The sequence below is a fragment of the Salvelinus sp. IW2-2015 genome, linkage group LG10 (assembly GCF_002910315.2).
Source record: "Salvelinus sp. IW2-2015 linkage group LG10, ASM291031v2, whole genome shotgun sequence".
In the NCBI taxonomy this organism is placed as follows: domain Eukaryota; kingdom Metazoa; phylum Chordata; class Actinopteri; order Salmoniformes; family Salmonidae; genus Salvelinus; species Salvelinus sp. IW2-2015.
Genome location: NC_036850.1, coordinates 6,681,592 through 6,707,052, shown reverse-complemented (window position 1 = coordinate 6,707,052; position 25,461 = coordinate 6,681,592). Strand labels below are relative to the sequence as shown.

At 42.5% G+C, this 25,461-nt stretch overlaps 1 protein-coding gene across 1 annotated transcript; it reads right to left on the bottom strand.

The window, feature by feature from the left end:
- Window positions 1-1,754: 1,754 nt before the first annotated feature.
- Window positions 1,755-24,829, bottom strand: LOC111969217 (muscarinic acetylcholine receptor M4-like). Its single transcript, XM_023995219.2, has 2 exons — window positions 24,481-24,829; window positions 1,755-5,271 (listed from the first exon to the last, which is right to left on the bottom strand). The coding sequence occupies exons 1-2, from the start codon at window positions 24,533-24,535 to the stop codon at window positions 3,743-3,745; spliced, it is 1,584 nt and encodes a 527-aa protein (XP_023850987.1). The 5' UTR covers window positions 24,536-24,829; the 3' UTR covers window positions 1,755-3,742.
- Window positions 24,830-25,461: the final 632 nt, after the last annotated feature.

Sequence of the window (25,461 nt, the reverse complement as noted above, 5' to 3'; positions counted from 1 at the left end):
AATGTACATACATGGGACAATATTTTTAAATGTCAATAGCTCCAAATATCAATGACAATGAAAACCTCAAACCAACTATAAATTGTAGAAATGCATATACAAATATTGAAAGCATTTAATGAGAACTAAGAGGTGTGCAACGTTTAAATATTTTCCCATTTACATTGTGTAATATATTGATGGTCCCGAACTAGCCCCACAGATAGACTAAAGTCAAACCAACTTTGTAACAGTCACACACCGTCTGGCTGAAGCTGATGGGCGAAAGAATTTGGCTAGCTTACTAGCTAGCCAAGGCTACTTCCAGATACAAGACCTGGTCAGACTGTTTCATGTTATCTAGACGGGTGAGTGACTGTAACTGTGTACGGTTTTGGCAGAGTGAATGTACAAACGCCTCCCACCTGCAAACACACATAAGAGACACCCACATCTGTCACACCCTGACCTTAGAGAGCCTTTTTATGTCTCTATTTGGTTTGGTCAGGGTGTGATTTGGGGTGGGCATTCTATGTTTTGTTTTCTATGATTTTGTGTTTCTATGTTTTGGCCGGGTATGGTTCTCTATCAGGGACAGCTGTCTATTGTTGTCTCTGATTGGGAACCATACTTAGGTAGCCCTTTTTCCCTCCTTTGGTTGTGGGTAGTTAACTTTGTTTGTGGCACTAATGCCCTGTAAGCTTCACGGTTATATCTTTCGTTTGTTGTTTTGTTGGCGACATTTCTAAAATAAAAGGAAMATTTACGCTCACCACGCTGCACCTTGGTCTTCTTCCAGCATCGTCCGTGACAACATCAAAGCACGCCAAATCTCATTCTCAGTTTAATTTCCTAATGAGGACGATTGAAACCGGGGCTAAATCAATATGTTCAGCACCCTTTAATAAGAAAACGATTTCAGGACCTGTCATGTTCACTACTATGTTACTGTTGACCTGTAAGATCAAGTAAAAAAATGTATGGCACTAGTTGATAATGATGTCAAATGTCAGGCGATGTCTCATCATTATTGCGAGAAAGAGGCATGGTTGAATGAGTAAACCAAATTACCTTTAAAACAGGGCAAACCAGTAGATTTGTTATAAAGCTCACAGGGCCTTGCTGAGTGTATGACCTGAAGTCATGGTGCCATAATTTGTGCTGCTGTGTTTTGACTCTGAGGGTCTCCTGCTGGATCCGGTGCTCCCCTGGGCTCTCAGCACAGCCATGAGCTCATACTGTGTCTGTCACGCCCTGACCTTAGAGATCCTTTTAATTCTCTATTTTGGTTAGGTCAGGGTGTGACTAGGGTGGGCAATCTAGTTTTCCTATTTCTTTGTTTGGCCTGGTATGGTTCCCAATCAGAGGCAGCTGTCTATCGTTGTCTCTGACTGGGGATCATACTTAGGCAGTCTTTTCCCACCTTAGTTTGTGGGATCTTGATTTTGTATAGTTGCTGTGTAGCCTGCAGAACTCTACGTTAGTTTTGTATTTTGTTGTTTTTCGGTGTTCATTTTAATAAAAGTAAGATGTTCGCCTACCACGCTGCGCCTTGGTCTCCTCATTCAAACGGCGGGCGTAACAGTGTCACTGCTCGGTCACCGGCCCCAGCTCTCCTCCCATTGTCTCAAACAGATATCACTACCTGTCAATGTTAACTCTATATTCCATAGTCTGACTGGTAATACTCGTGGCATGCAAAATATATTCCATTAATACTGTATATTAAATCAGAAAGCACACTGTACATGTCAAATCATTTAAAATACTATTCCAATGGTACAAGATCTTTATTAAGCATTAGAAAAAGATACAATCCTCTGTACACTGTCACTGGATAGTTGTTTTAGGGGAGGGGACATACTACAGGAAACTGTGGTCATGTTTTACACTCTCCCTTTCACCCTTTTTGGGGGGGTCGCACCCAGCCTGTCATGCCAATGTGATATTCATGAATTAAAGTAGGATTATTCATCAAGCTTTACCACCACAGTAATCACCCCATGATCATTTCAAAATCACTTTTATATGGATGCACATCCGTAGCTGGTCATTTGACATTACCAGGTCATGCCCAAACAACATCAGTTATTTACCCACTAATTCCTACTTTTATGCATGTAGTTCTTTGTTAGAAGGTCCTTCTTTGAAAATGCATTGAACCAGTTAGATAAGCTAGTAATATTGCCCACCTAATCATTGGTGTGACCTCATGAATATGGATATAGGCTGGGGAGGTACAAGCTGGACTTCACACATTGTAATCCAACATGGAGAATAGTGGCACATTTACAAGTATAAGGGACTTAGTCACCAAAAAACAACTGGTTACATTTTTCCCCAAAATTCCTGACTTTAAATCAATTTAGAAATACACTCTCTTAATATCTCTTGCATATACATACAGTTATATATATATATTTATATATATATATTTAGTTTATATTCAATTTGTAAAATGTGTAAATCACAAACATAATACAAGAGAGGTACCAACATTCAGATATGAAATGCATGAGAGAAACTGCACTTTTTTGAGCATACAATGGCCTTCTATTTACACATTCATAATTAGGCAGGAGATAACATATAACATATGTTTAATACTCTCGAGATAAGTATCCCCTATAAACAAGTGTTTGTATTTTGTACCGGCAGTTCCATTCGCAGTGAAGGCCAAATTTAAAAACACAACACTTCCATAATTGTGAAGCTGGCAATGAATTAAAGCTTTATCGTTGCCGGTGGGTGTTTCTCCTTATAACGTAACAACACGATACATTAATTGTTTGGAGCCAAACACTGGTTGTTAACTTATGCATTGGCCTTGTACTGCCTTCAACAGTTTGTCACTTTTGAAGATCAATTTTGAGCAAAACATATACATCAATATTTTCTTGGTCAGTGGGAGGTGAATGGATATGCATACTGTACTTTCAGGGGTAACAACTTATTCCAAGTCACCAGCAGTATGTCGACGTACGTGCAACTAGCCTTGAGGTTAGACGGTCTGCGACAACAAAGGATCCATATCATCTTTGTTCTCCATATCATGTTATGACCACATTGCTCTCCATAGCACATTATGATAATGATTCACTGATGTGAGGGAGTGCCTCCATTTCCGTGAGGAGTTAATAAATTCTAATTTCTCAAGGAGGAGGGAAAGGAGGAAATGGATAGTTTAATTAGACATTTCATGCTTGTTTCCTTTTATACTGTTGTATGAAGGAAGATTTCCAAGCTGCTTTTTAATGTGTCTTTTGCCGTACACCCAGACATTATATAACACTGCCCTCACTGTCTCTGATTTTGGTGGTGGTATCTTGGAGAGGGATGACTGAAGTCTTGGCCTGGCCTTAGTCTACAGACGTTCAGCTGGGCTTTTTGAAGATTGTTACCACGTTTCAGTGGATACGAATTAGTCCTTGTTGGTCATCACAATAAGGGTCCAGGGGGGAAAAGAAAACAACATAGACATGTTTGGACTCCATAACTTTGGCTGATCTCAGATTCTTCATTTGCCCCATCCTCACATTGGCCATCATATTCATACTGTATCATTTGGACGTAGCTAAGATGTTACTATCTTCTGTGGCTAAGACATCTCAGAGGAGCGTTGAGTGTGACATAAGTTCATAAACATGACTGTGGAGGCTCCCTGTGGAGGCTCCCTCCTCCCCTTCTCTGTAACCACTCAGCCCTCCAGATGTCTTAGTAATATTACCCCTCACCAGCCCTACTACCGTATGTATGCTCCAGCTCATCTTGTTCCAATATTCTTATACTGGCACATGAGGAGATTCTTAAAGGTCTTCTTGAAGGTGGCGTTGCAGAGGGCGTAGCAGGCTGGGTTGATGGTGCTGTTGACGTAGCACAGCCAGTAGCCGATGGCCCACACAGTGTCCGGGACACAGGAGTGGCAGAAGGTGCTGATGAGCACCATGACATTGTACGGGGTCCATGTGAGGATGAAGGCAAGCAGGATGGCGAAGATGGTTTTGGTCACCTTTTTCTCCCTGGCTGCCATTTGGCGCTTCCTCTTCACCTGGCTGCGGGCAATACTGGCAAACTTGCGCGCCACCTTCCGGGGGCGGTTGACTGGGATAGAGCGGGTCTCGCCCCCCTGGATGGGTGGCTGAATCTCGATGGCAGTAATGCACTCGTCACCAGCCTGCTTGGTTACAATCTTGATCTTGGACCATTTAGAGGCAGGGTTGAGTTTAACGGTTGCCGCTGCAGGTGCAGGTTCAGGTGCAGGAGCAGGTGCAGGAGCAATGCCAAGGCCCCCCTCGGAAATGGCTTCACTGTTGGCCCTCTCCTTGGCATTTTTGGGGGCAATGCTGGCTGTGCTGGAGCCATTGGAACTCTCCTTCTCTTCTGGATTGACACTAGCGTCAGCCTTGGTGGAAACAACAGACTCATCAATCTTGCCATTCTTCACAGCTTCACCAGTGTTGCAGGACTCCAGACTGGGCTTGGGGGACTGGTTGTTGTTATTCTGTCTGCTAAGGATGTGGCTCTTGAGTGGGTTAGGTATCTTGAGGCCCTTCKTCTTTTTCTCAGCCTCAGGMTTCTGCTTGGACACCCGGCTGCGGCTGGCCAGAGAGATGTGGATGTAGAGCACCATCATGATGACCACAGGCAGGTAGAAGGCAGCGATGGCTGTGCCGAAAGTGACGGCAGGGTTGGAGAGAAACTGGATGTAGCACTCTCCTGGTGGAACCGTGCGTTCTCCAACAATAAACTGCCAAAACAGGATAGCAGGGGCCCAAAGAATGAAGGAGAGAATCCAGGCACCTGCAATCATCAGCCCAGCCATTTTGGTGGTCCTTCTGGCTGGATAGCTCAGGGGCTTGGTGACACAGAAGTAGCGGTCAAAGCTAATAATAAGAAGGTTCATGACAGAAGCATTGCTCACCACGTAATCCAGGGCCAGCCACAAGTCACACGCTACAGGTCCCAAGGGCCAATAGCCCACGATGATGTAGACAGTGTAGAGGTTCATGGAGAACGCACCAATGATAAGGTCTGCACACGCCAGGCTAAACAGGAAGTAGTTGTTGACCGTCTGGAGGTGCCGATTTACTTTAATGGAGAGCATCACCAGGATGTTGCCTGTGACAGTGACAAAGCTAAGGGAGCCTGTAACCAGGGCGATGAAGACCATCTCCACGGCTTTGTAGGGGCTTCCCACCTCCTCCTCCCCCACCACACAGGTCTCATTGGTGCCAGAATCATTACAGCTGAGGTTGGCTGACAAGACATCACTGGAAATGTTGCTCAAGGAGCCTGAAAAGGAAGCACAATAATAACAATATGTTAATTCTCGATGCTTAGTGAAGGAGAGTTAAAAAGGTTATCAAACTTCAAGTTATTAGAATAGTAGACAATGCAGAACAGAACAACCAGCTTAAAGGTCAGTGGCCCAAGGCCGCGAACAGGAATATTCCAAGTTCGGACAGAAGGGGGGAGTCAGATCGCTATGATCGCCAGGAACTTTACTTTTGGTGTCTATTTTTAATTGTTGCGCTACTGGTGCTGCCTGTTGATGTTAGGTAGGCAGCTACAGTAGCTGAATGATGTTAACATCTTTGGGTTTTGTTTCATTAAATGTATTTTATTTAATTTGAGTGCTTATGTCCCCTACTAACACTCTGGTACTACCTGTAGCTCCCGATCTCCTCAGTCTGAGAAAACACTGAGAGAGAAAGGTATGTGTTGCAGATTACTCCTTTGTAGAAGTCCAATGACGTGAAATAATTAAAACATCCCAAGGTTAATGTAGTAGATATTGTTATAAGGGAGTGTGAGACTATTGAAACATGTCACTTTCAGAGTTTTACTGTTATTAATATAGTTTACAGAGTGCTAAAAAGAATTGCTGTTCTAGCTTTCTGTGATGCAAACGGTTAGCTGAGCTGCCGACTGATGCTAGCGTTGCATTATGGGAGATGTAGTTTTAGCCCTCTAAGGTCTGAATGGGATAAAGGCGATTCCACGTTGTAGCTTGTTTGTATTACAGTGTTTTTATACACGAGTTGTTGTATTTTAATACTGTCAACACTGAAATGGATGTGTGTTGTGGGATGTGAGACAGGATATGTGTTTTACCTTTCTTCATGCTCTTGTATAGAACAACTTGTCAGATGGTGCATTGGAGACTGATGTGTTCCTGTCCTGTCTTTTCACAATACTATTGCAGGTATGGTTCTATTGTCTAAGAATTAAGATGATACACTCTTTGTATTAAGGACTGGTTATTATTTTATACTATACATTATGGCTTTATGTATGAGTGTGATTGTGTGAGTCCGAAAAAACACTGAGAGAGAAAGAACAACTTGTCAGATGGTGCATTGGAGGCTGATGTGTTCCTGTCCTGTCGTTTCACAATACTATTGCAGATCGACATAAAAGCCAAAAAGCCAGCCGTGGTGTCGCTCTTCATTTCTTGGTTCTCCTGTGGTACATATAAAGACCACTACATTAGCACAAACCTCCCAACATGTCCACTGTTACGTAACATCTTGCCCTCTGTGAAATGCTCTTCGCCAAGACATTTCGTTCTTTGAAATGTGATACACGGTATGAAAGTCTGAAGACATAAAGCACATAATAGTATATGTTTTTACTTCCAAACGAAAAATAGCCTGGTTGGGTGTTCATCCTTGGTTATGTGTTCTGGTTTTATGGTTATGTGCATATGCAAATTAGTATTTGCATTCAAAATTCGATATCGTGAGCTAGTGAATATGCATGCCTGAGTTATTTTACAGATACTTCAGTTTACCTAGCTCCAGAGGTGTGGACTCGAGTCACATGACTTGGGCTCGAGTCAGACTCGAGTCACAAATATGGTGACTTGCAACTCGACTTTAACTTTAACACCAATGACTCGTGACTTAACTTGGACTTGAGCCTTTTGACTCGAACTGACTTGATACCCTTCCCAAGCCGAAATATAAAAAATGATGCTATTAAAAAAGGTGTGCAGTGCATCAACTCTTCATTTAACGGATTACAGTTTGAATCGGACAGCAGCCAATCAAATTGTGGCAGCTGAGAAAAAGTTGCGCGTGGCAGTGCAGAGGAACATCGGCGGGGGAATTCAGATGGAGCCCTTGGAAAGATGATACCTAAAATTATTATTTTCGGATATAAAGACTACACTGTATCAACAAATAAAAGCATTGTAACTTACAAAACATGCGGGAAGAAAATTACAGACGGAGGCGCAACAACTTCCAACTTTGTTCGACATTTGAAGCTGCACAAAGAACGGTAAGTTGTGGCTAATATAGCCGACAGCTATATAATTTATAATTTTGCTAGTATAGCATGCAGGCTAACGTAATGTTAAATCAATGAGCCTGCACACAGTCAGTCAGTGTTTGAGCTACAACTGGCTAGGCAGTTGGTAGCCTAAATCCTGCCTGATGTTACTGCTGTTCCTAAAACCATTGACATACGTTAGCCTACTGTAACCATACACAGAGAGGGTGTGTGTTTGTAACGTTGGGCGATTGTGTACAAGCCTACAGCGCCCGATTGCGATCCTCGATAGTCGATCGCTATGGGGGGGGGGGGGGGGGGGGGGTCTTTCTCATGGCTACCCATGTAAAATAGCGTACATAATATTTCTGCAACCGTATCTTACGGCAAAAAAGAGCTTCTGGATATCAGGACAGCGATCACTCACCTCGGATTAGACAAAGATTCTTTCTACAACAAGGAGGACGCAGAGGACATTCTCCAAACACCCCACAGGGCCGACATCCCTGTTATTTGCAAGAGGAAGCGACGCAGGTACAGAGGACAAAGAGCCGGATGCCTTGTCAGGACCAGGAGAAGGCGAGTGTGAAAGCTGCCGTTACAGTCAATACTACTCGCCAACATGCAATCATTGGACAATAAATTATATGAGGTACGATCACGAATATCCTACCAACGGGACATCAAAAACTGTAATATCCTATGTTTCATGGAATCGTGGCTGAATGAGAACATGGATATTCAGCTAGCGGGATATACGTTGCACCGGCAAGATAGAACAGCACACTCCGGTAAGACGAGGAGGGGCAGTCTGTGCATATTTGTAAACAACAGCTGGTGCATGAAATCTAAGGAAGTCTCTAGTCTCTTTTGCTCGCCTGAAGTAGAGTATATTGTGATAAATTGCAGGCCACACTAATTGCCTAGAGAGTTTTCAGCTATACTTTTCGTGGCTGTTGATTTACCACCACAGACAGATGCTGGCACTAAGACCGCAATCAGTCAGATGTATAAGGAAATAAGCAAACAGAAAACCACTCATCCAGAGGCGGCGCTCCTAGTGGCCCCAGACTTTAATGCAGGGAAACTGAAATCAGTTCTACCAAATTTCTATCAACATGTTAAATGTGCAACCAGAGGGAAAAAAATTCTCGATCACCTGTACTCCACACACAGAGATGCATACAAAGCTCTCCCTCACCCTCCATTTGGTAAATCTGACCACAACTCTATCCTCCTGATTCCTGCTTACAAGCAAAAATTAAAGCAGGAAGCACTAGTGACTCGGTCTATAAAAAAGTGGTCAGATGAAGCAGATGCTAAACTACAGGACTGTTTTGCTATCACAGACTGGAACATGTTCCGGGATTCTTCCGATGGCATTGAGGAGTACACCACATCAGTCACTGGCTTTATCAATTAGTGCATCGAGGACGTCGTCCCCACAGTGACTGTACGTACATACCCCAACCAGAAGCAATGGATTACAGGCAACATCTGCACTGAGCTAAAGGGTAGAGCTGCCGCTTTCAAGGTGAGGGACTCTAACCCGGAAGCTTTCAAAAAATCCTGCTATGCCCTGTGATGAACCATCAAACAGGCAAAGCGTCAATACAGGGCTAAGATTGAATCATACTCCACCGGCTCCGATGCTCGTCTTATGTGGCAGGGCTTGAAAACTATTAAAGACTAAAAAGGGAAGCACAGCCGTGAGCTGCCCAGTGACACGAGCCTACCAGACGAGCTAAATCACTTCTATGCTCGCTTGAGGCAAGCAACACTGGGGCATGCATGAGAGCATCAGCTGTTCCGGAAGACTGTGTGATCATTCTCTCCGTAGCCGACGTGAGTAAGACCTTTAAACAGGTCAACATACACAAGGTTGCGGGGCCAGATGGATTACCAGGACGTGTGCTCCGGGCATGTGCTGACCAACTGGCAGGTGTCTTCACTGACATTTTCCACATGTCCCTGATTGAGTCTGTAATACCAACATATTTCAAGCTGACCACCATAGTCCCTGTGCCCAAGAACACAAAGGCAACCTGCCTAAATGACTACAGACCCGTAGCACGCACGTCCTTAGCCAGTGCTTTGAAAGTTTGGTAATGACTCACATCAACACCATTATCCCAGAAACCCTAGACCCACTCCAATTTGCACACCGCCCAAACAGATCCACAGATGATGCAATCTATATTGCACTCCACACTGCCCTTTCCCACCTGGACAAAAGGAACACCTATGTGAGAATGCTATTCATTGACTACAGCTCAGCGTTCAACACCCATAGTACCCTCAAAGCTCATCACTAAGCTAAGGATCCTGGGACTAAACACCTCCCTCTGCAACTGGATCCTGAACTTCCTGACGAGCCGCCCCCAGGTGGTGAGGGTAGGTAGCAAAACATCAGCCACGCTGATCCTCCACACTGGAGCTCCCCAGGGGTGCGTGCTCAGCCCCCTCCTGTACTCCCTGTTCACCCACGACTGCATGGCCAGGCACGACTCCAACACCATCATTAATTTTGCAGACGACACAACAGTGGTAGGCCTGATCACCGACAACGACGAGACAGCCTATAGGGAGGAAGTCAGAGACCTGGCCGGGTGGTGCCAGAATAACAACCTATCCCTCAACGTAACCCAGACTAAGGAGATGATTGTGGACTACAGGAAAAGAAGGACCGAGCACACCCCCATTCTCATTGACGGGGCTGTAGTGGAGCAGGTTGAGAGCTTCAAGTTCCTTGGTGTCCACATCAACAACAAACTAGAATGGTCCAAATACACTAAGACAGTCGTGAAGAGGGCACGACAAAGCCTATTCCCCCTCAGGAAACGAAAAAGATTTGGCATGGGTCCTGAGATCCTCTAAAGGTTCTACAGCTGCAACATCGAGAGCATCCTGACTGGTTGCACCACTGCCTGGTACGGCAATTGCTCGGCCTCTGACCGCAAGGCACTACAGAGGGTAGTGCGTACGGCCCAGTACATCACTAGGGCTAAGCTGCCTGCCATCCAGGACCTCTACACCAGGCGGTGTCAGAGGAAGGCCCTAAAAATTGTCAAAGACCCCAGCCACCCCACTCATAGACTGTTTTCTCTACTACCGCATGGCAAGCGGTACCGGAGTGCCAAGTCTAGGACAAAAATACTTCTCAACAGTTTTTACCCCCAAGCCATAATACTCCTGAACTGGTAATCAAATGGCTACCCGGACTATTTGCATTGTGTGCCCCACCCCAACCCCTCTTTTTATGCTGCTGCTACTCTCTGTTTATCATATATGCATTTGATGTATTTCCATGGAAATATAAAGTTTATTTGGAAAGTAATAAATATATATTTTTAAACATTCATGATTTGCGTAAATGTAATATACTAACTAGTACTCTTGTTAAAAATATGAAATGGTATTACATTTGTTGAAGACCATATTATGACTTGTTTAGGACTTGAGTCTTGACTTGAAACTTGTCAGTCTTGACTTGAGACTTGACTCGGACTTGCCTGTCTTGACTTGGGACTCGAGTGCTAAGACTTGAGACTTACTTGTGACTTGTAAAACAATGACTTGGTCCCACCTCTGCCTAGCTCACATGAAGAAATTAGCAGACAAAAGGTTTATGACATGAACATGGGTCTGGACAGCATTCCTGGTGAATTGCCTTGGGTGAAGAGAGTTTCACATTGTATTGCTCCTTAGTGATGTATTCTACAGCATGCTCTGTGCAGCTGTCTGTTCATTCAATTAAGACATCACAGAGAATTAAATCAAACACAGCACTAAATATCAACATCTCTTTCAGGTCATCCAGATTGACCCAAAGGTTCATTATTTAAGCCTCTCTAAAACAGTTGAGTTAGATGTATTTTAAGGTATTTTCCCCTCGCATACTAATGAATAACAACAGATGGAAAGACAGAAGCCGAGCCTGCGGTGTGACATTGATGTGTAAGAAAATGTGACTCTGAGCTCAAATTATCATGGATAACTATCTGTGTCAGCAATGGATCATCCACATTAAATATTGAGGTACTGTGAATATAAAAGGCATCTCCCTAAGTTTCATCATCGTCGGCAAACCACCCTGATACTCAGCTGGAAATGTTTAGTTGTCAGCCAACTGTAAAGCTTTGTAATGCAAACAGAAAAGTTACAGGGGTAAGTCCCAGCACAAGACACTTCCGCTATACAATACTAGCTTGAGGAGGCGATACTGTTGAAAGTGTAGCTGAGTCTGTCTCTGCTCTGTCTGGGGCTAGGCACTACTAAAGCAGTATCGTTACGTATTCTGTTTGTAGTGTCGTAGTTTGGACTTCCCAACTGTATACAACATGATCAAATAATACCAAAAACAACAACAGTAGAAATGCAAGGCAGGGCATTAGAACAACAAACAAATCCCATTCAATAAGGAGATCAAATCAGACAAAACACTAGCTAACAACTTGCCATAATCCATATTACAATGATGTGTTTCTGCAACGTGTGTATGTCAGTATGTCTTTAGTAGAGCTTGATGGTGTGATTGTGTGATATCATTGAAAGGCTGCCCTCTAATGGCAAAGCGGTGTTTTGCTAGGGGATACAGGAGATCTTATCAATAATGATCAAAGACATGGCCCCGGTCTTTCAGTCAGAATATAGGATGTGACATGCTGCTTTTAATGCCCGCTGTCTTCTGTTGTTGTATACTGCTCTGACCTCCAGAAGGTGGAACAGAGAACGAGGGGATTCGGTCCATAACCTGTTAAGTTCTCCATAACTGAGAGGCAGGAATCAAATGAAACCACCTACGGTCATATCATAGGTTTGTTCTTTTTCACTGTTCAGCCAACTTTGAAGTTAAAAATAACTCAGAGGAGATCAAACCAGTCTAAAATCAATATTACGCACTTGTGGGGCGGTGACTGAATAACCCATTCTTTTTGATTCCAGCCAGACAGAGATGCTGGCTGCTTACTTTAAAATTGCTCTTAGTTTCAGTATCTTGCAGTGTTCAGGAGTAGTGAACTACATCTACTGTAGCTCAACTAGTAATTTAACTACAATATGCAGTAGCTTGGCTCCAGTAGTTAATTACGTTTTTGCCATGCAAAGTAGCTAATTCAGTAGCTAACTACTGGAACTACACACTACATTTTTGATAATGAAAATAAAATAAAGAATTTCCTTTATTTTTCGGCACCAGACCTGCGTAGTTCTCACTTGAAACATCGTTTTTGTGTTTAAATTACACATGTTAACATTTGACTCCAGAGGGATCTGTTCTTGCAATTTGTAGTCCATGACATTTCAGATTTAGATATGATGATTTTTCATGAAGTAGTTTGGATGATATGAAGTAACTTTAAAGTAACTTTAGTCAAGTAAATTATATTTTTCTTAAGGGTAGCTTTCGTATAGCTTAATGTTTTCTAGTGTGGAGTAATTAGTAGCTTGGTAAAGTACACACAGTGGCCAGTTTATTAGGTACACCACCATTCATGAAAATGGTTCGCTCCTACAGACAGTGATACACGTGGTCATGGCTTGCTATATAAAGCAGGCAGACGGGCATCGAGGCATTCAGTTACTGTTCGATTAAATGTTAGAATGGGCAAAACAAATGACTTAAGCGACTTTGAGCATGGTATAATCGTCAGTGCCAGGTGCGCCAGTTACAGTATCTCAGAAACAGCCAGCCTCCTGGGCTTTTTTCGCACAACAGTGTCTAGGGTTTAAAGACAACGGTGCAACAAACGAAAAACATCCACTCAGCGGCAGTCCTGTGGGCAAAAACAACTCGGTCCTTGTCACAGATTGGCTATTGCAGCAGATGACCACACCGGGTTCCACTCCTATCAGCTAAAAACATGAAGAAGCGGCTCTAGTGGGCACGTGATCATCAACACTGGACAATTGAGGAGTGGAAAAACATTGACTGCCCTGACGAATCCCGGTTCCTGTTGAGTCATGCTGATGAGTCAGGATTTGGTGTAAGCAGCATGAGTCCATGGCCCCATCCTGCCTGGTGTCAATGGTACAGGCTGGTGGTGTAATAGTGTGGGGAAGGTTTTCCTGGCACACATAGGTCCATTGATACCAATTGAGCAACGTTAGAACGCCACACCTTGTAGAATTCACTCCCCGAAGAAGTCAGGCTGTTCTGGAGGAAAAGGGGGGGTCCGACCTGGAACTAGATGGGTGTACCTAATAAACTATTTTAGAGTAGCTTCCCCAACGCTTGTATCTTGGCTGAACACACTTGTGTGAGGTTTGTGTTTTTACCAGGCTTTAAGCTCTGGAAATGTGAAGGAATGGAATTCCTCAAATAAAGGAATGTGTTTAGTTAACTGATTTGAATGATGTAAAAATGTACCTCTGTTAAGTGGGGAGCTAATAGAGTCTACATCCCTCACAGCCACCCAGCTTAAGGAGAACAGTAACTTGGCTTTAAAGAACAGTGACTTGGCTTTTATCAGATGTGAATAACTGAGCCCACTGATCGAGGTTCTACTGTTCGGGTGTAAAACGGTGTAAGCATGTAAGGGTTCCAGGAGAGTGTCCATAATTAAACAGACAACTTTCATGCATTTCAGTCCCTTACAAGGAATTATGCAATTAGAGAGAAATAGTTAAATACAGAGTAGATATGTATTTTTCTTACAGTGTAGGGGTTGGTAATGTAGCCTGGTTCCTCTCTAGGTTTCTTCCTAGGTTTTGGCCTTTCTAGGGAGTTTTTCCTAGCCACCGTGCTTCTACACCTGCATTGCTTGCTGTTTGGGGTTTTAGGCTGGGTTTCTGTACAGCACTTTGATATATCAGCTGGTGTAAGAAGGGCTATATAAATAGATTGGATTTGATTTGTTCACTGTTCCTGGCTCTAGCAATGTCATTCATTGTGCCATGACTGTGATATCCTCATGTCTAGCAGGAGAAAAGCAGAGGCACTCCACTTGAAAGCCCTTAATGCCAAAATTGCTAAAACACAGCCGCCACGTGCCAGATACTGTGATTAGGCTTTTTGATACTTTGATACTTTGATCGTTGGTCTTTGATACTGCAGGTAAAATGCAATATTTGATCAAATACAGGTACAAATCAAATGTCATTTGTCACATGCGTCGAATACAACAGGTGTAGGTAATCCTTACAGTGAAATGTTTACATATACATGACAGATCATTAATCTCAGTGATTTTATATCAGTTTCTAAGTAAGTTTGATCCAGTTCCTGTTTATCTAATGTCAAGGAGATTTCTACTTTAACGACAGCGGGTCACTATATAGTCCAGCAAACAGACTTGAATCTGAGCCGGGCCTATTTTAAGAACGTATACCTTGTCACTTGCGACTGTGAGCATAATGCTGCATGGAGTGGGTACTCATCTTAGTCACTCCATCTTAAAGTATAGACGGTGGTATAGATTTATGAACTCGTAAGTAGTAAAGACGTGGTCCTCGAGGATAAGGCACTGTGCATTATGCAATATCTATGAGCATACAGTGTGATATATTCTGAAATGCTATCATAGGTCTAATGCTATATACCATAGGATCAATTATATATCATTGAATTAAATATTTGATGAGTTGTTTGTGCCTGTGACATGGCTTTTAAGTAAAAAAATAAGCATCAACAACGTAGTCAATGGGATAGTATAAACTTGATCAGTAATATCATTTGTAAAATAATTAGTATTAACCAAGAATATATATTTCACTATTGCACTATTGGCCAAAAGTATGTGGACATCTGCTCTTCGAACATCTCATTCCAAAATCATGGGCATTAATATGGAGTTGGTCCCCCCTTTGCTGCTATAACATCCTCCACTCTTCTGGGAAGGTTTTCTAAAAGATGTTGGAACATTGCTGCAGGGACTTGCTTCCATTCAGCTGCAGGAGCATTAGTGAGGTGGGGCACTGATGTTGGGCGAATAGGCCTGTCTCGCAGTCGGCGTTCCAATTTATCCCAGAGGTGTTCGATGGGGTTGATTTCAGGGCTCTGTGCAGGCCAGTCAAGTTCTTCCACACCAATCTTGACAAACCATTTCTGTATGGATCTTGCTTTGTGCACGGGGGCATTGTCATGCTGAAACAGGAAAGGGCCTTCCCCAAACTTTTACCACAATGTTAGAAGCACAGAATCGTCTAGCATGTCATTGTAAGCTGTAGCGTTAAGATTTCCCTTCACTGGTACTAAGGGGCCTAGCCCAAACCATGAAAAACAGCCCTAGACCATTACTCCTCCTCCACCAAACTTTACATTCAGCACTATGCATTCGGGCAGGTAACATTCTCCGCCAAACCCAGATTAGTCCGTCGGACTGCCAAGATGGGGAAGCGTGAGTCATCACTCAAGAGAACGCGTTTCCACTGCTCCAGAGTCCAATGGTAGCGAGCTTTACAACACTCCAGCCGACGCTTGACATTGCGCATGGTGATCTTAGGCTTGTGTGCGGCTGCCCAGCCATGGAAACCCATTTCACAAAGCTCCCGACGAACAGTTCTTGTGCTGATGTTGCTTCCAGAGGCAGTTTGGAACTCGGTAGTGAGCTTGGCAACTGAGGACAGACGATTTTTACATGCTTTGCACTTCCAATCAAATTGTCACATGATCCGAATACAACAGGTGTAGACCTTACAGTGAAATTCTTACTTACGAGCCCCTAACCAACAATTCAGTAGAAAAAAAATATGAATAAGAATAAGAGATAAAAGTAACAAGTAATTCAGTACTCGGCGGTCCCGTTCTGTGAGCTTGTGTGGCCTACCACTTCGCGGCTGAGCCATTGTTTCTCCTAGACGTTTCCACTTCACTAAAACAGCACTTAAGAGTTGACCGGGGCAGCTATAGCAGCGCAGAAATTTGACGAACTGACTCGTTGGAAAGGTGGCATCCTATGATGGTGCCACGTTGAATGTCACTGAGCTGTTCAGTACGGGCCATTCTACTGCCAATGTTTTCCATGGAGATTGCATGTCTGTGTGCACGATTTTATACACCTGTCAGCAACGGGTGTGACTGAAATGCCGAATCCACTAATTTGAACACATGTCCACATAACTTCGGCCATGTAGTATAGGTAAGTATTTCCCAAGAGAACGCTATAGGCCTATACCTTAGTCATCCAGACCGTTACAGTTCCAGAGCCACAGAGAGTTATTTCTCTACGTAACTTGCCAAAGCTGAACAGCAGGATGCCACAAACAGCAGATGCTGCTGACAAATACTTTCATTCATTAATCAGGAGTTCAAACAAGGACTATAGTAACGATTTAGCAAAATAAGATTACTCCATCTTCTGAGACACTATCATTTTTAGGAAGTATTTGAGAATAGAATATGAATCCTTGTATGCAGTATCATCTCTTTAACTAATAAACATAAGGTTCAACACACAGACGAAACTAAGGCCTAAATGAAGACCAAACTAAGGGATTAGGGCAATCGCATGCAGAAAATCAACAACGAAAATAAACTTCACTTTGAGAAACAGACGGCTCACAAGTCCTCAACTGGCAGCTTCATTAAATAGTACCCGCAAAACACCAGTCTCAACGTCAACAGTGAAGAGGCGACTCCGAGATTCTGGCCTTCTAGGCAGAGTTCCTCTGTCCAGTGTCTGTGTTATTTTGCCCATCTTAATCTTTTTTTTTATTGGCCAGTCTGAGATATGGCTTTTTCTTTGCAACTCTGCCTAGAAGGCCAGCATTCCGGAGTCGCCTCTTCACTGTTGACGATGAGACTGGTGTTTTGCGGGTACTATTTAATGACGAGTTTCAGAAGAAAGTAATTTGTTTCTGGCCATTTTGAGCCTGTAATCGAACCCACAAATGCCGACGCTCCAGGTACTCAACCAGTCTAAAGAAGGCCCGTTTTATTGCTTCTTTAATCAGAACAACAGTTTTCAGCTGTGCTAACATAATTTCAAAAGGGTTTTCTAATGATCAATTAGCCTTTTAAAATGATAAACTTGGATTAGCTAACACAACGTGCCATTGGAACACAGGAGTGATGGTTAAGGTAATGCTAGCAAACAGTATGTGCAGGAATCGTGTTCTCTTGCATTGGTCTTCTGAACTATTGAGACTGCACAACAGGGACAGCCTCTCAATCCCGGGAAAGGATACCGTTTCGTTGGTGGTTTGAGTTAAACAATTAAATAAAATATTTTTTTTATTTTTTAAATGGGGCAAAACGATCTCAATCGACATTTAAATGACTAAAACCAAATCAAAACCGTGTAGAAATGATAATGGACCTACATTTATAATCTCTTCACTCAGCTTACTAACAGTCATCAAAATGAAAATTAGAGATTCAAGGAGCATCAGAAATTTTGACGGAGATGAATTATAATACATTTTAAGTGCGGATGCGGCCAATGATGGGAACACACTCTGAGCTCTAGACATTAGGGAGGGTCTAATAATAATGCTAAATATAGGAYGCATGGCTCAGTGAACTTCCCCTCTGCGTGCTGTAGGGATCCTCTTATGTGCTGTAAGCTGTTTGATATGGTACATGTTCTACCTTTTCATTCCCTTTAACCTCATTATCCAGGCCTCCATGCTGGGCCTTGTAACTACCTGCAGAGAAACATCTCTGCCACTGGCATTACTCTGCTGGGCCGTCAGGAATGTACTGGCCTTGTTAAAGGGAATGTAATGTCAAACATAGTTACTCTCATTACCAAATAAACGTATATTTCAAAATGATGGGGAACTTCCGATGGTGTGGTTAACGGCTGATTTAGTGAAGAGAGAGAGAGAGACAAAGAGAAAGAAAGAGATGGGGAGAAAGAGGGGGGTAAAAGGCTGTATGTCGTGTCTATATGTCATGTTGACAGACATCATTAAAATTAAAATTAAATACATGCATATGAGATGATTAACTCTAATCGAACTAATTTATATAACAAAGTGGCTGTTTCCTGTCAACATATACATATTTTAGTTGTGGTCTTGACTGGCTGTTCTCCCTCCGACTTCAGTGTGGATTTTGTCTTTGTCACAGCCACTGTGGCAACTTGCAACAACAATACGTTAATTAAATCTGATCTTAGTTATAATGTCAGTAGCTACTGTGGCTTTGATGAGAGAGGATGCTATAAATAGAGGATGTGGCTACAAACAGGTATCGTGCAACGCTGATAGGCAACTGCTGACACTACAATGGGCTTCCGAGTGGCACTGCATCTCAGTGCTAGAGGCGTCACTACAGACCCTGGTTCGATCCTGGGCTGTATCACAACCGGACGTGATTGGGAGTCCCATAGGGCGGTGCACAATTGGCCCAGCGTCATCCGGGTTAGGATTTGGCCGGGGTAGGCCGTCATTGTAAATAAGAATTTGTTCTTAACTAACTTGCCTAGTTAAATAAATGTTAAATAAAACATTAAAATTATTATTATTTTTTTTTTTTTAAGTAAACAGTAGGAGCCATGCTTTCTTCAATTAAGCCTTATGTAATTAAAGCTGCCGCTGGAGCACAGCAGCATTATGAATAATGAGGCCCTCCTATGAAATAGCAATGGACATGAACTTTGTGCTACTGTAGCTCTGAAATCAAAGATAAAATATATGAGAGAGGGAGAGAGAGATGATCACATACCATGGAATAGCGTGGTTATTGCTACCCATTGACTTGAAATAATCGGTGTCATGTGGGGAACTAGTGCTGAGCCATTAGTGCTTTTTGAGGTTGGTTCAGTTCAATTTACAAAATAATCACAGTTTTAGATTTTTTTCCAACAGTAAATGCATTATTAAATAATGACATTACAATTATGTTTGAGAGGAATAGTGAATAGTGAACATTCAATTGCCAAAATGTTCCATTGTCTCTGTCAGGTCCACATTGGCTAGACATCAATAGAAAATGAAATAATACAATAATACAATATACTCAGTTGACTTAATTATTTTTCATTCCTTTAAAGTCATAATCTCATCTCTGCTCAGGCAGTAGCAGCCAGCCAGCCAACCATCTAAAGTTATCTCTGTGCTCCCCGCACGGTACAGTCTTTGAGTCATCCTATTTAACTAGGCTAGTAGTTAGCTGTCTAGCTAGTAGCTGTTTAAGTAGGCTGCAGAGCTGTCTCACAAAGTCACTTGACTAGTTATTCAAAGAACATAAAGCATACTTTCAAGACTGCTTATTAGCAATTACTACAACTATTAATCGGGTAGCGCTACCTCTGGAACCTTGTTGTTGTGTTGTGTACATTCCTCTCTCATGCGGTCTACAATAGGTGCCGGTAATGTACCATAACGTTGGATACCAACAGCAGATAAACCTCTCAGAAGAAGAAGACACAGGCGGGAGGCGGGGTGACACCACTAGCTAGCTAGGACACCGGTAGACAGTGTCCTTCGCCCTTGCCTGCCGAACACTGCTTTCCCGCAGTTCTGTTAATGTTACGGCGAGGGCAGGTGCTTGGCAGGTAGGGGCGAAGGACACTATGCACTAGCTAGCTTGCTAACTAGGACTCCGGTACACAGGTGAGAGGTGGGGGCGACACTGGGCTAGGACACTGGTAGACAGTGTCCTTCGCCCCCACCTGCCGATCACTGCTTTCCCGCAGTTCTGTTAACTTTACGGTGAGGCTGTTTGTGTCTGTTTATTTATTACATCCCTTCCTCACAGCGTTGATAGAGTGGTGCATGGGTGGCTGGTATATCTTACATCTACTATCCAGGTATATCTTACATCTACTATCCAACAACTCATCAGATTACACATACATTTTGAGCCAAAACATCACATATTATGTATACTACAATGATGGAATAGCTTAAATGAAAAACTTTCGTTTATCTTTTAACTTACATTTTACTTGCATAGATAATCATGACCCACATGCAGGAACCAATGGGATGCTCAAGGGGGGGGGGGGGGGGGGGGGGTGTCACCTTCTCCTAGAGAGATTTACACGGTTATCAAAATGTCACGCCAGGCCTACCCGAAAAAACAGCCCTTATTTTTCTAAAATCCCCAATGGTGGAAAAACGACTGGAACCATTTCCTTGTTTGACCACTAGGTTTTATGGGTATAATGACTCATACTGCGGTACTCTATAGCAATCAATCAAACACTATTGTCCGAGCCGAGAAGAACGGATTTAATGGATTATTGTCATTGTAGTTAATTACTATGTTTCTGTGTTGAACTAGGTTGAATATTTGCCTAATGAAAACTACAACTCCCGTCAGCCCAGCGTCCCACATAGTTCTTGACTTAACTTCTCTTGTGAATTAATACATTTTCTCTAGTGAAACAGCGCATTGAGATCACAAAAAAAACAACTAAATGGATTTCAAGTAATTGAACAGACGTCGTTCAATTAGCTGTTTAATGACCAGGAAAAACAGCATTTTGGTTAATCGCTCAGTACTAGAGGGAACCCAACGTTAATCAAATGAATCTACTGTATTTAATATTGTTAATCAATAATAACACACAGCAACACTGACCACTGACAATTAGTTCTGCCCTTCCCTAACTTGACAATGTTTTCCAGCATGGAATCATTGTATTGTGCATTGTGCACACCCACCACCCACCAACTACACCACCATTTGTGCATTGTGCACACGCACCAGCCACTGAGTACAAACGAACACAGTTTTAGTGTTGATGAGAAAAATATGGCCAATATCATGTTCCCATTTGGTCCACAACCCTGGCTAACAGAGGGAAGGATATATCATGAATTATCATTGATCCCACAAAATGGTTGAGAGTGGAATAGTGTTTCCTGAGTGTCTGGATTGAAGAACAGTACAACGCAATATTAATATCATAGAAAAACTGAACGTGAAACTCCAAGCTACAGTGGATAATGGGAGACTGTCGAAGTAAAGCATATAAATTGATAGTTGAATTTATTTGAGGCTACACCCACTTTGCACAAACTGGTTGTTTCATCGTAATTTGTCAACGTATTGTGACATGGAATCTACATGGAAAATACATTGGATTTGAAAGAAGTAATCAACAAACTGTTGTTTTGAGGGTGAAATTTCAACCACAGGAAGATGTCATCATGGTAACCAAATTTCAACATGGACAAACCTTGCATAGAATATGTTGAATTTCTACCTTTAAAACAATGTCAGATCTTCAACATTATTTCCACTATCAAAAAATTGTAATACCGTAGTTAAGGCTATTTTACAAACTAATGTAACATTCAAACTTAAAATGACTAACACATCCATGTCCACATTTTGAGATTACTGTATCTTATGTCTTCTTATGTAATCATATAAAGCGTGCATGTTCAAGATAGCATGCGTAGGACGTTGCAGGTCGGTGGCGATATTCACAATTGCTGTAATAATCTGTGCAGAATCTCAAACGGCACTGATCACTTGCACCATGGACTTTTAAAGCTATCTCAACTGCAAGCCAGGTCATTTGGTTCAGCTATTATATGAAGCACTGGGATAACACATTAAATCAACAAAATATCTGATATTGTATTCCATTTTGAACTTTGCTGTGCTTCTACACCTGCATTGCTTGCTGTTTGGGGTTTTAGGCTGGGTTTCTGTACAGCACTTTGAGATGTCAGCTGATGTAAGAAGGGCTATATAAATACATTTGATTTGATTTGAAAATGTGATTTTAAATGGTTGAAAGCGCAGTGATAGATATTTGGGTGACAACTAAACCAAAAATCTGACATTGTTTTTCCATTGGAATTTGGTTGTGCTTTTAGATGGTTGAAAGCACAGTGACAATACATTGGAAATTCAACTAACTTTTGGCTATATTTTTGAGTGGGTGAATATAGGTTGTAATCTTATTAATCAAGGTCTCAACCAAATATTACTCAGCTGTCCACGTTGAAATTATGTGATGTGCCCCGCGGGCAGTCTCATGAAAACTAAACCCTAGGGAAGATGATCCATCTCTCCATGAGTCAGAGCTGACTAAATTCCTGGAGCTCATGAATCTGAAGAGGGCATTAAATGTGTCCCTTAGCCCGCAGGTCAGGGCGTAGAGCGATGCCTAACTCATCCAGCCCAGTCTATGCCCGTCTGTGCCAGTGTGAAACATCTGTGCCCAGCGTTGGCACACAGCAGTGCTGCAGAAGCGTCAGTCCTAAAACTAGGTTATGAAGCAGGCAGGGAGGGGAGTAATGGGGTTAATATGAGGGTTGGGTGTAGCATATGACCCAAATGTATACACTACATTATCTCTCTGACTATAGTGTATACTTTAAGGAGTTTCTTTTGTGCTGAGCTAATTTCACCCTAGTAAACATTCTAAATAGGTTCCACACATTATTCTAAATGGTTGAAATTCTGTAGGTGACTTTGCTTTGACTCTTTCCTAGAGAACAGGGTTGGGCTCAATTTGAATTGAAGGCAGTCTTCTCAGACGCTATTAATTTCCAAAGTTTCAAGAGCCCAACCCTGGTAGAAAATGCATAACCCTGATCAGGGGGTGGGGCAAGGGGGATGGCCAAAAGAACATCACAGATCTCTCAGCCTCTCACGCTCAATTAACAAAATGGCTCCCTAATGGATGTGTCTGGGTTGAAGGCCAATGGCTTTCCTGACCCCCATCCACAGTCTGTCCCATGCGGTTAATATCAGACCAGCTGAAAGTGTCCACCACGCCAAATGCAGCCAAGCCCAACAGCCATGGACCAAAACAGGGACAGGATTAGAACCCAGCACACCAAAAACCCAACCACACTCCACTCCTCTGTGGAAGTCATAAGCAGGACTACTACTGTCCCAGCCTTGAGACATTTGATGAGCTCTGGGTGTCTGCCTGTGTGTGCTGCTGCCACTGATGATTGTAGAGGGGACACAAATCCTGACAGTTGGGATGCTCATTTCCCGAGGGGCTGCAGGGAGAGCTTTGCATCTCAATGAGGTTCAGGCATTTGCCTGCACAAAAAGCCGCCATCAGGAAGTTTAAAACACTTTAAAGCAGGTCTCTCAGGGAAGCCCGGCAGCTGGGACAAAGAAGTGGAGGGGAGTAGGATGAATTGTGGAATGGCTTTGTGTCAAGTGCAGGTGCAGTGAGTATGGGGGACTGGGTATCTGCACTGTGATGCAAATGTGAATTGTATAATGTTTATCTCAACTTTATCTTAGACTACAGATGAATGTAAATTGCATCTGTTAGATGTCAATTGACATCAGCATAGTTTTTGCATTGGGAGCTTTGGCTGAACTGGATTTCCCTGTACGATCAGCTCTGATCTAGAAACCTCAGCATCCCCCAAAAATGAGGGGGGGAAACGCATTCATTCAACAACAGCAATGAGTCAGACATTTTAATGGAAGCAGAGAGAGAGAGACCAAAATGGAGAAGCAAGTGTCACGCATTAAGAATGTTGACAATAACTTCCTCAGAACTAGAAGCATACACCTCTATAATTTATCTAAACTTCAGCGGGTCAAATATCTACCCAATTAACTCATCAAATAATCTGAAGAGCACTGTGAAATAATAGTGTGGCGCCATCCTAACGCGCGCGTTCCCATAACGCCCACGCGCCCTTCTTTCATTAGAACAACCCTTAAAGTAATGGTGTCTGAGATTTCGAACTTCATAATCTACAACTACTTTAACTGATAGTTATACAAACACCACGAACGTAAGATGAAGATCAACAGTTAGCACACATTATATATATATTTTTTTAGATAAGGACATATAGGCTACAGTTTCTATACCTCAAGCCATCTTTTAAAATCGTTTTGCCTAATATAGCCTACTATAACGTCACGTCGATAGGACCACAACATGTTTGAAAAACATGTTTTTATTTATTTTTATTTGAGCATTTTTCTATAATAGCCTAACCCAGAGGCTGCCTACTCAGATATCACAGCCGAACCATACAAATTGATCAAGCGCACCTTGTTGCGCGCTTGTTCTCGGTCACTTTGATGTGCTATCAAACGGTGGAAATCATAACGAGTGACACAGTGGTATTTCTGAGAAAAATTAATGTTGTTGATTCCGTCAATGTTAATACATCTGTAAATAGCCTATCCTTTGGAATTCTAAAATAATGCTCATGATAACTCGGGGACAAGTTATTTGAACAGCCATCATTTGCAAAAGTGGATTGTTCAGAATGCACACATTGTTTAAATATTGTTTGCTGGGAAGTTAGATTTCGCACGTTCTAATAGCCTATATTTCCCATTTGTTGTATTTCAAATGCGAAAAGTGTATTATAAATATTACAACTTACTGTTAAAGTTCCAGGGCGCAAGCACACCAGCTCCAGTGCTGTTAGTGGGATTCATGTTGCATGTTTAGATGGTACTCAACCAGGCAAAAATCCCTCTCTCAATCTTACTCTGATAAGTTTTTCCCGGATAGAGACGACGATGTCCTAATTTTGCGCGGTATCATAATAATTGGCACATATTGGATCACATCATGCCTTTTCATGTCAGAATGTCTTTCGGTAGGTACCAGAGAGAGCCTTGATAAGGAGAGTACAATTCCAAGTGACTGGTGACCGAAACGCCCCGAGCTGAGTTGTGCAAGTCTCTCTCGAATGAAGCAGTTCGGACTCCGGCAGATGTGCCCTCATCTGTGAGAGACTGTTTCCCCCCCCCCCCCAAGTTTGCATGCTCACAGGCAACGAGAGAATGGACTGTTAATGATGTCATGCAAGTCTAACCAATCACCTAAAGGCCTAGTGTTATTCCTTTTCGCTCAATCTTCGCTTTGCAGCACTGAAAACAGGTGTAGAGGGCTCCAGTTAATATGTACTTTTCGTGTATTATGATCTAAAATGTTGGCTTATATTTGGTCATTTCTTCGACGTGGCGTAAAAAAAAGTTGTGAATTAGTGGTCCAGTGAAGTGTTCGATGTTTGTTGCAATCAGTGGTAACTGTCTGATTTCTTTGCTTTGTAGCTTAGTCTATGTATTTCAGTGCTTTTGACGATGTAGCCATGTAAGAAAAAGCTAGTTCAATCCCTTGAAAACCGTTAGTTAATACGTGCAGTGACATTTTCACGATATCAGGTACTTTAAATAACCAAGGAAGATAACGGGATGATGTCTGGAGTTCCACAAGACAAGTCGTTTTAGAACAGGCGTCCAGTTTTCAGCACCATGGCCAGCTCCCTTTTAAGTTCTTCCACGACAAAATTCCATCAGTTGGTGTTTTGTTGATGGTGGTGGAAAACGCTGTCCAGAATCTCCTATAAGTGTTCAGT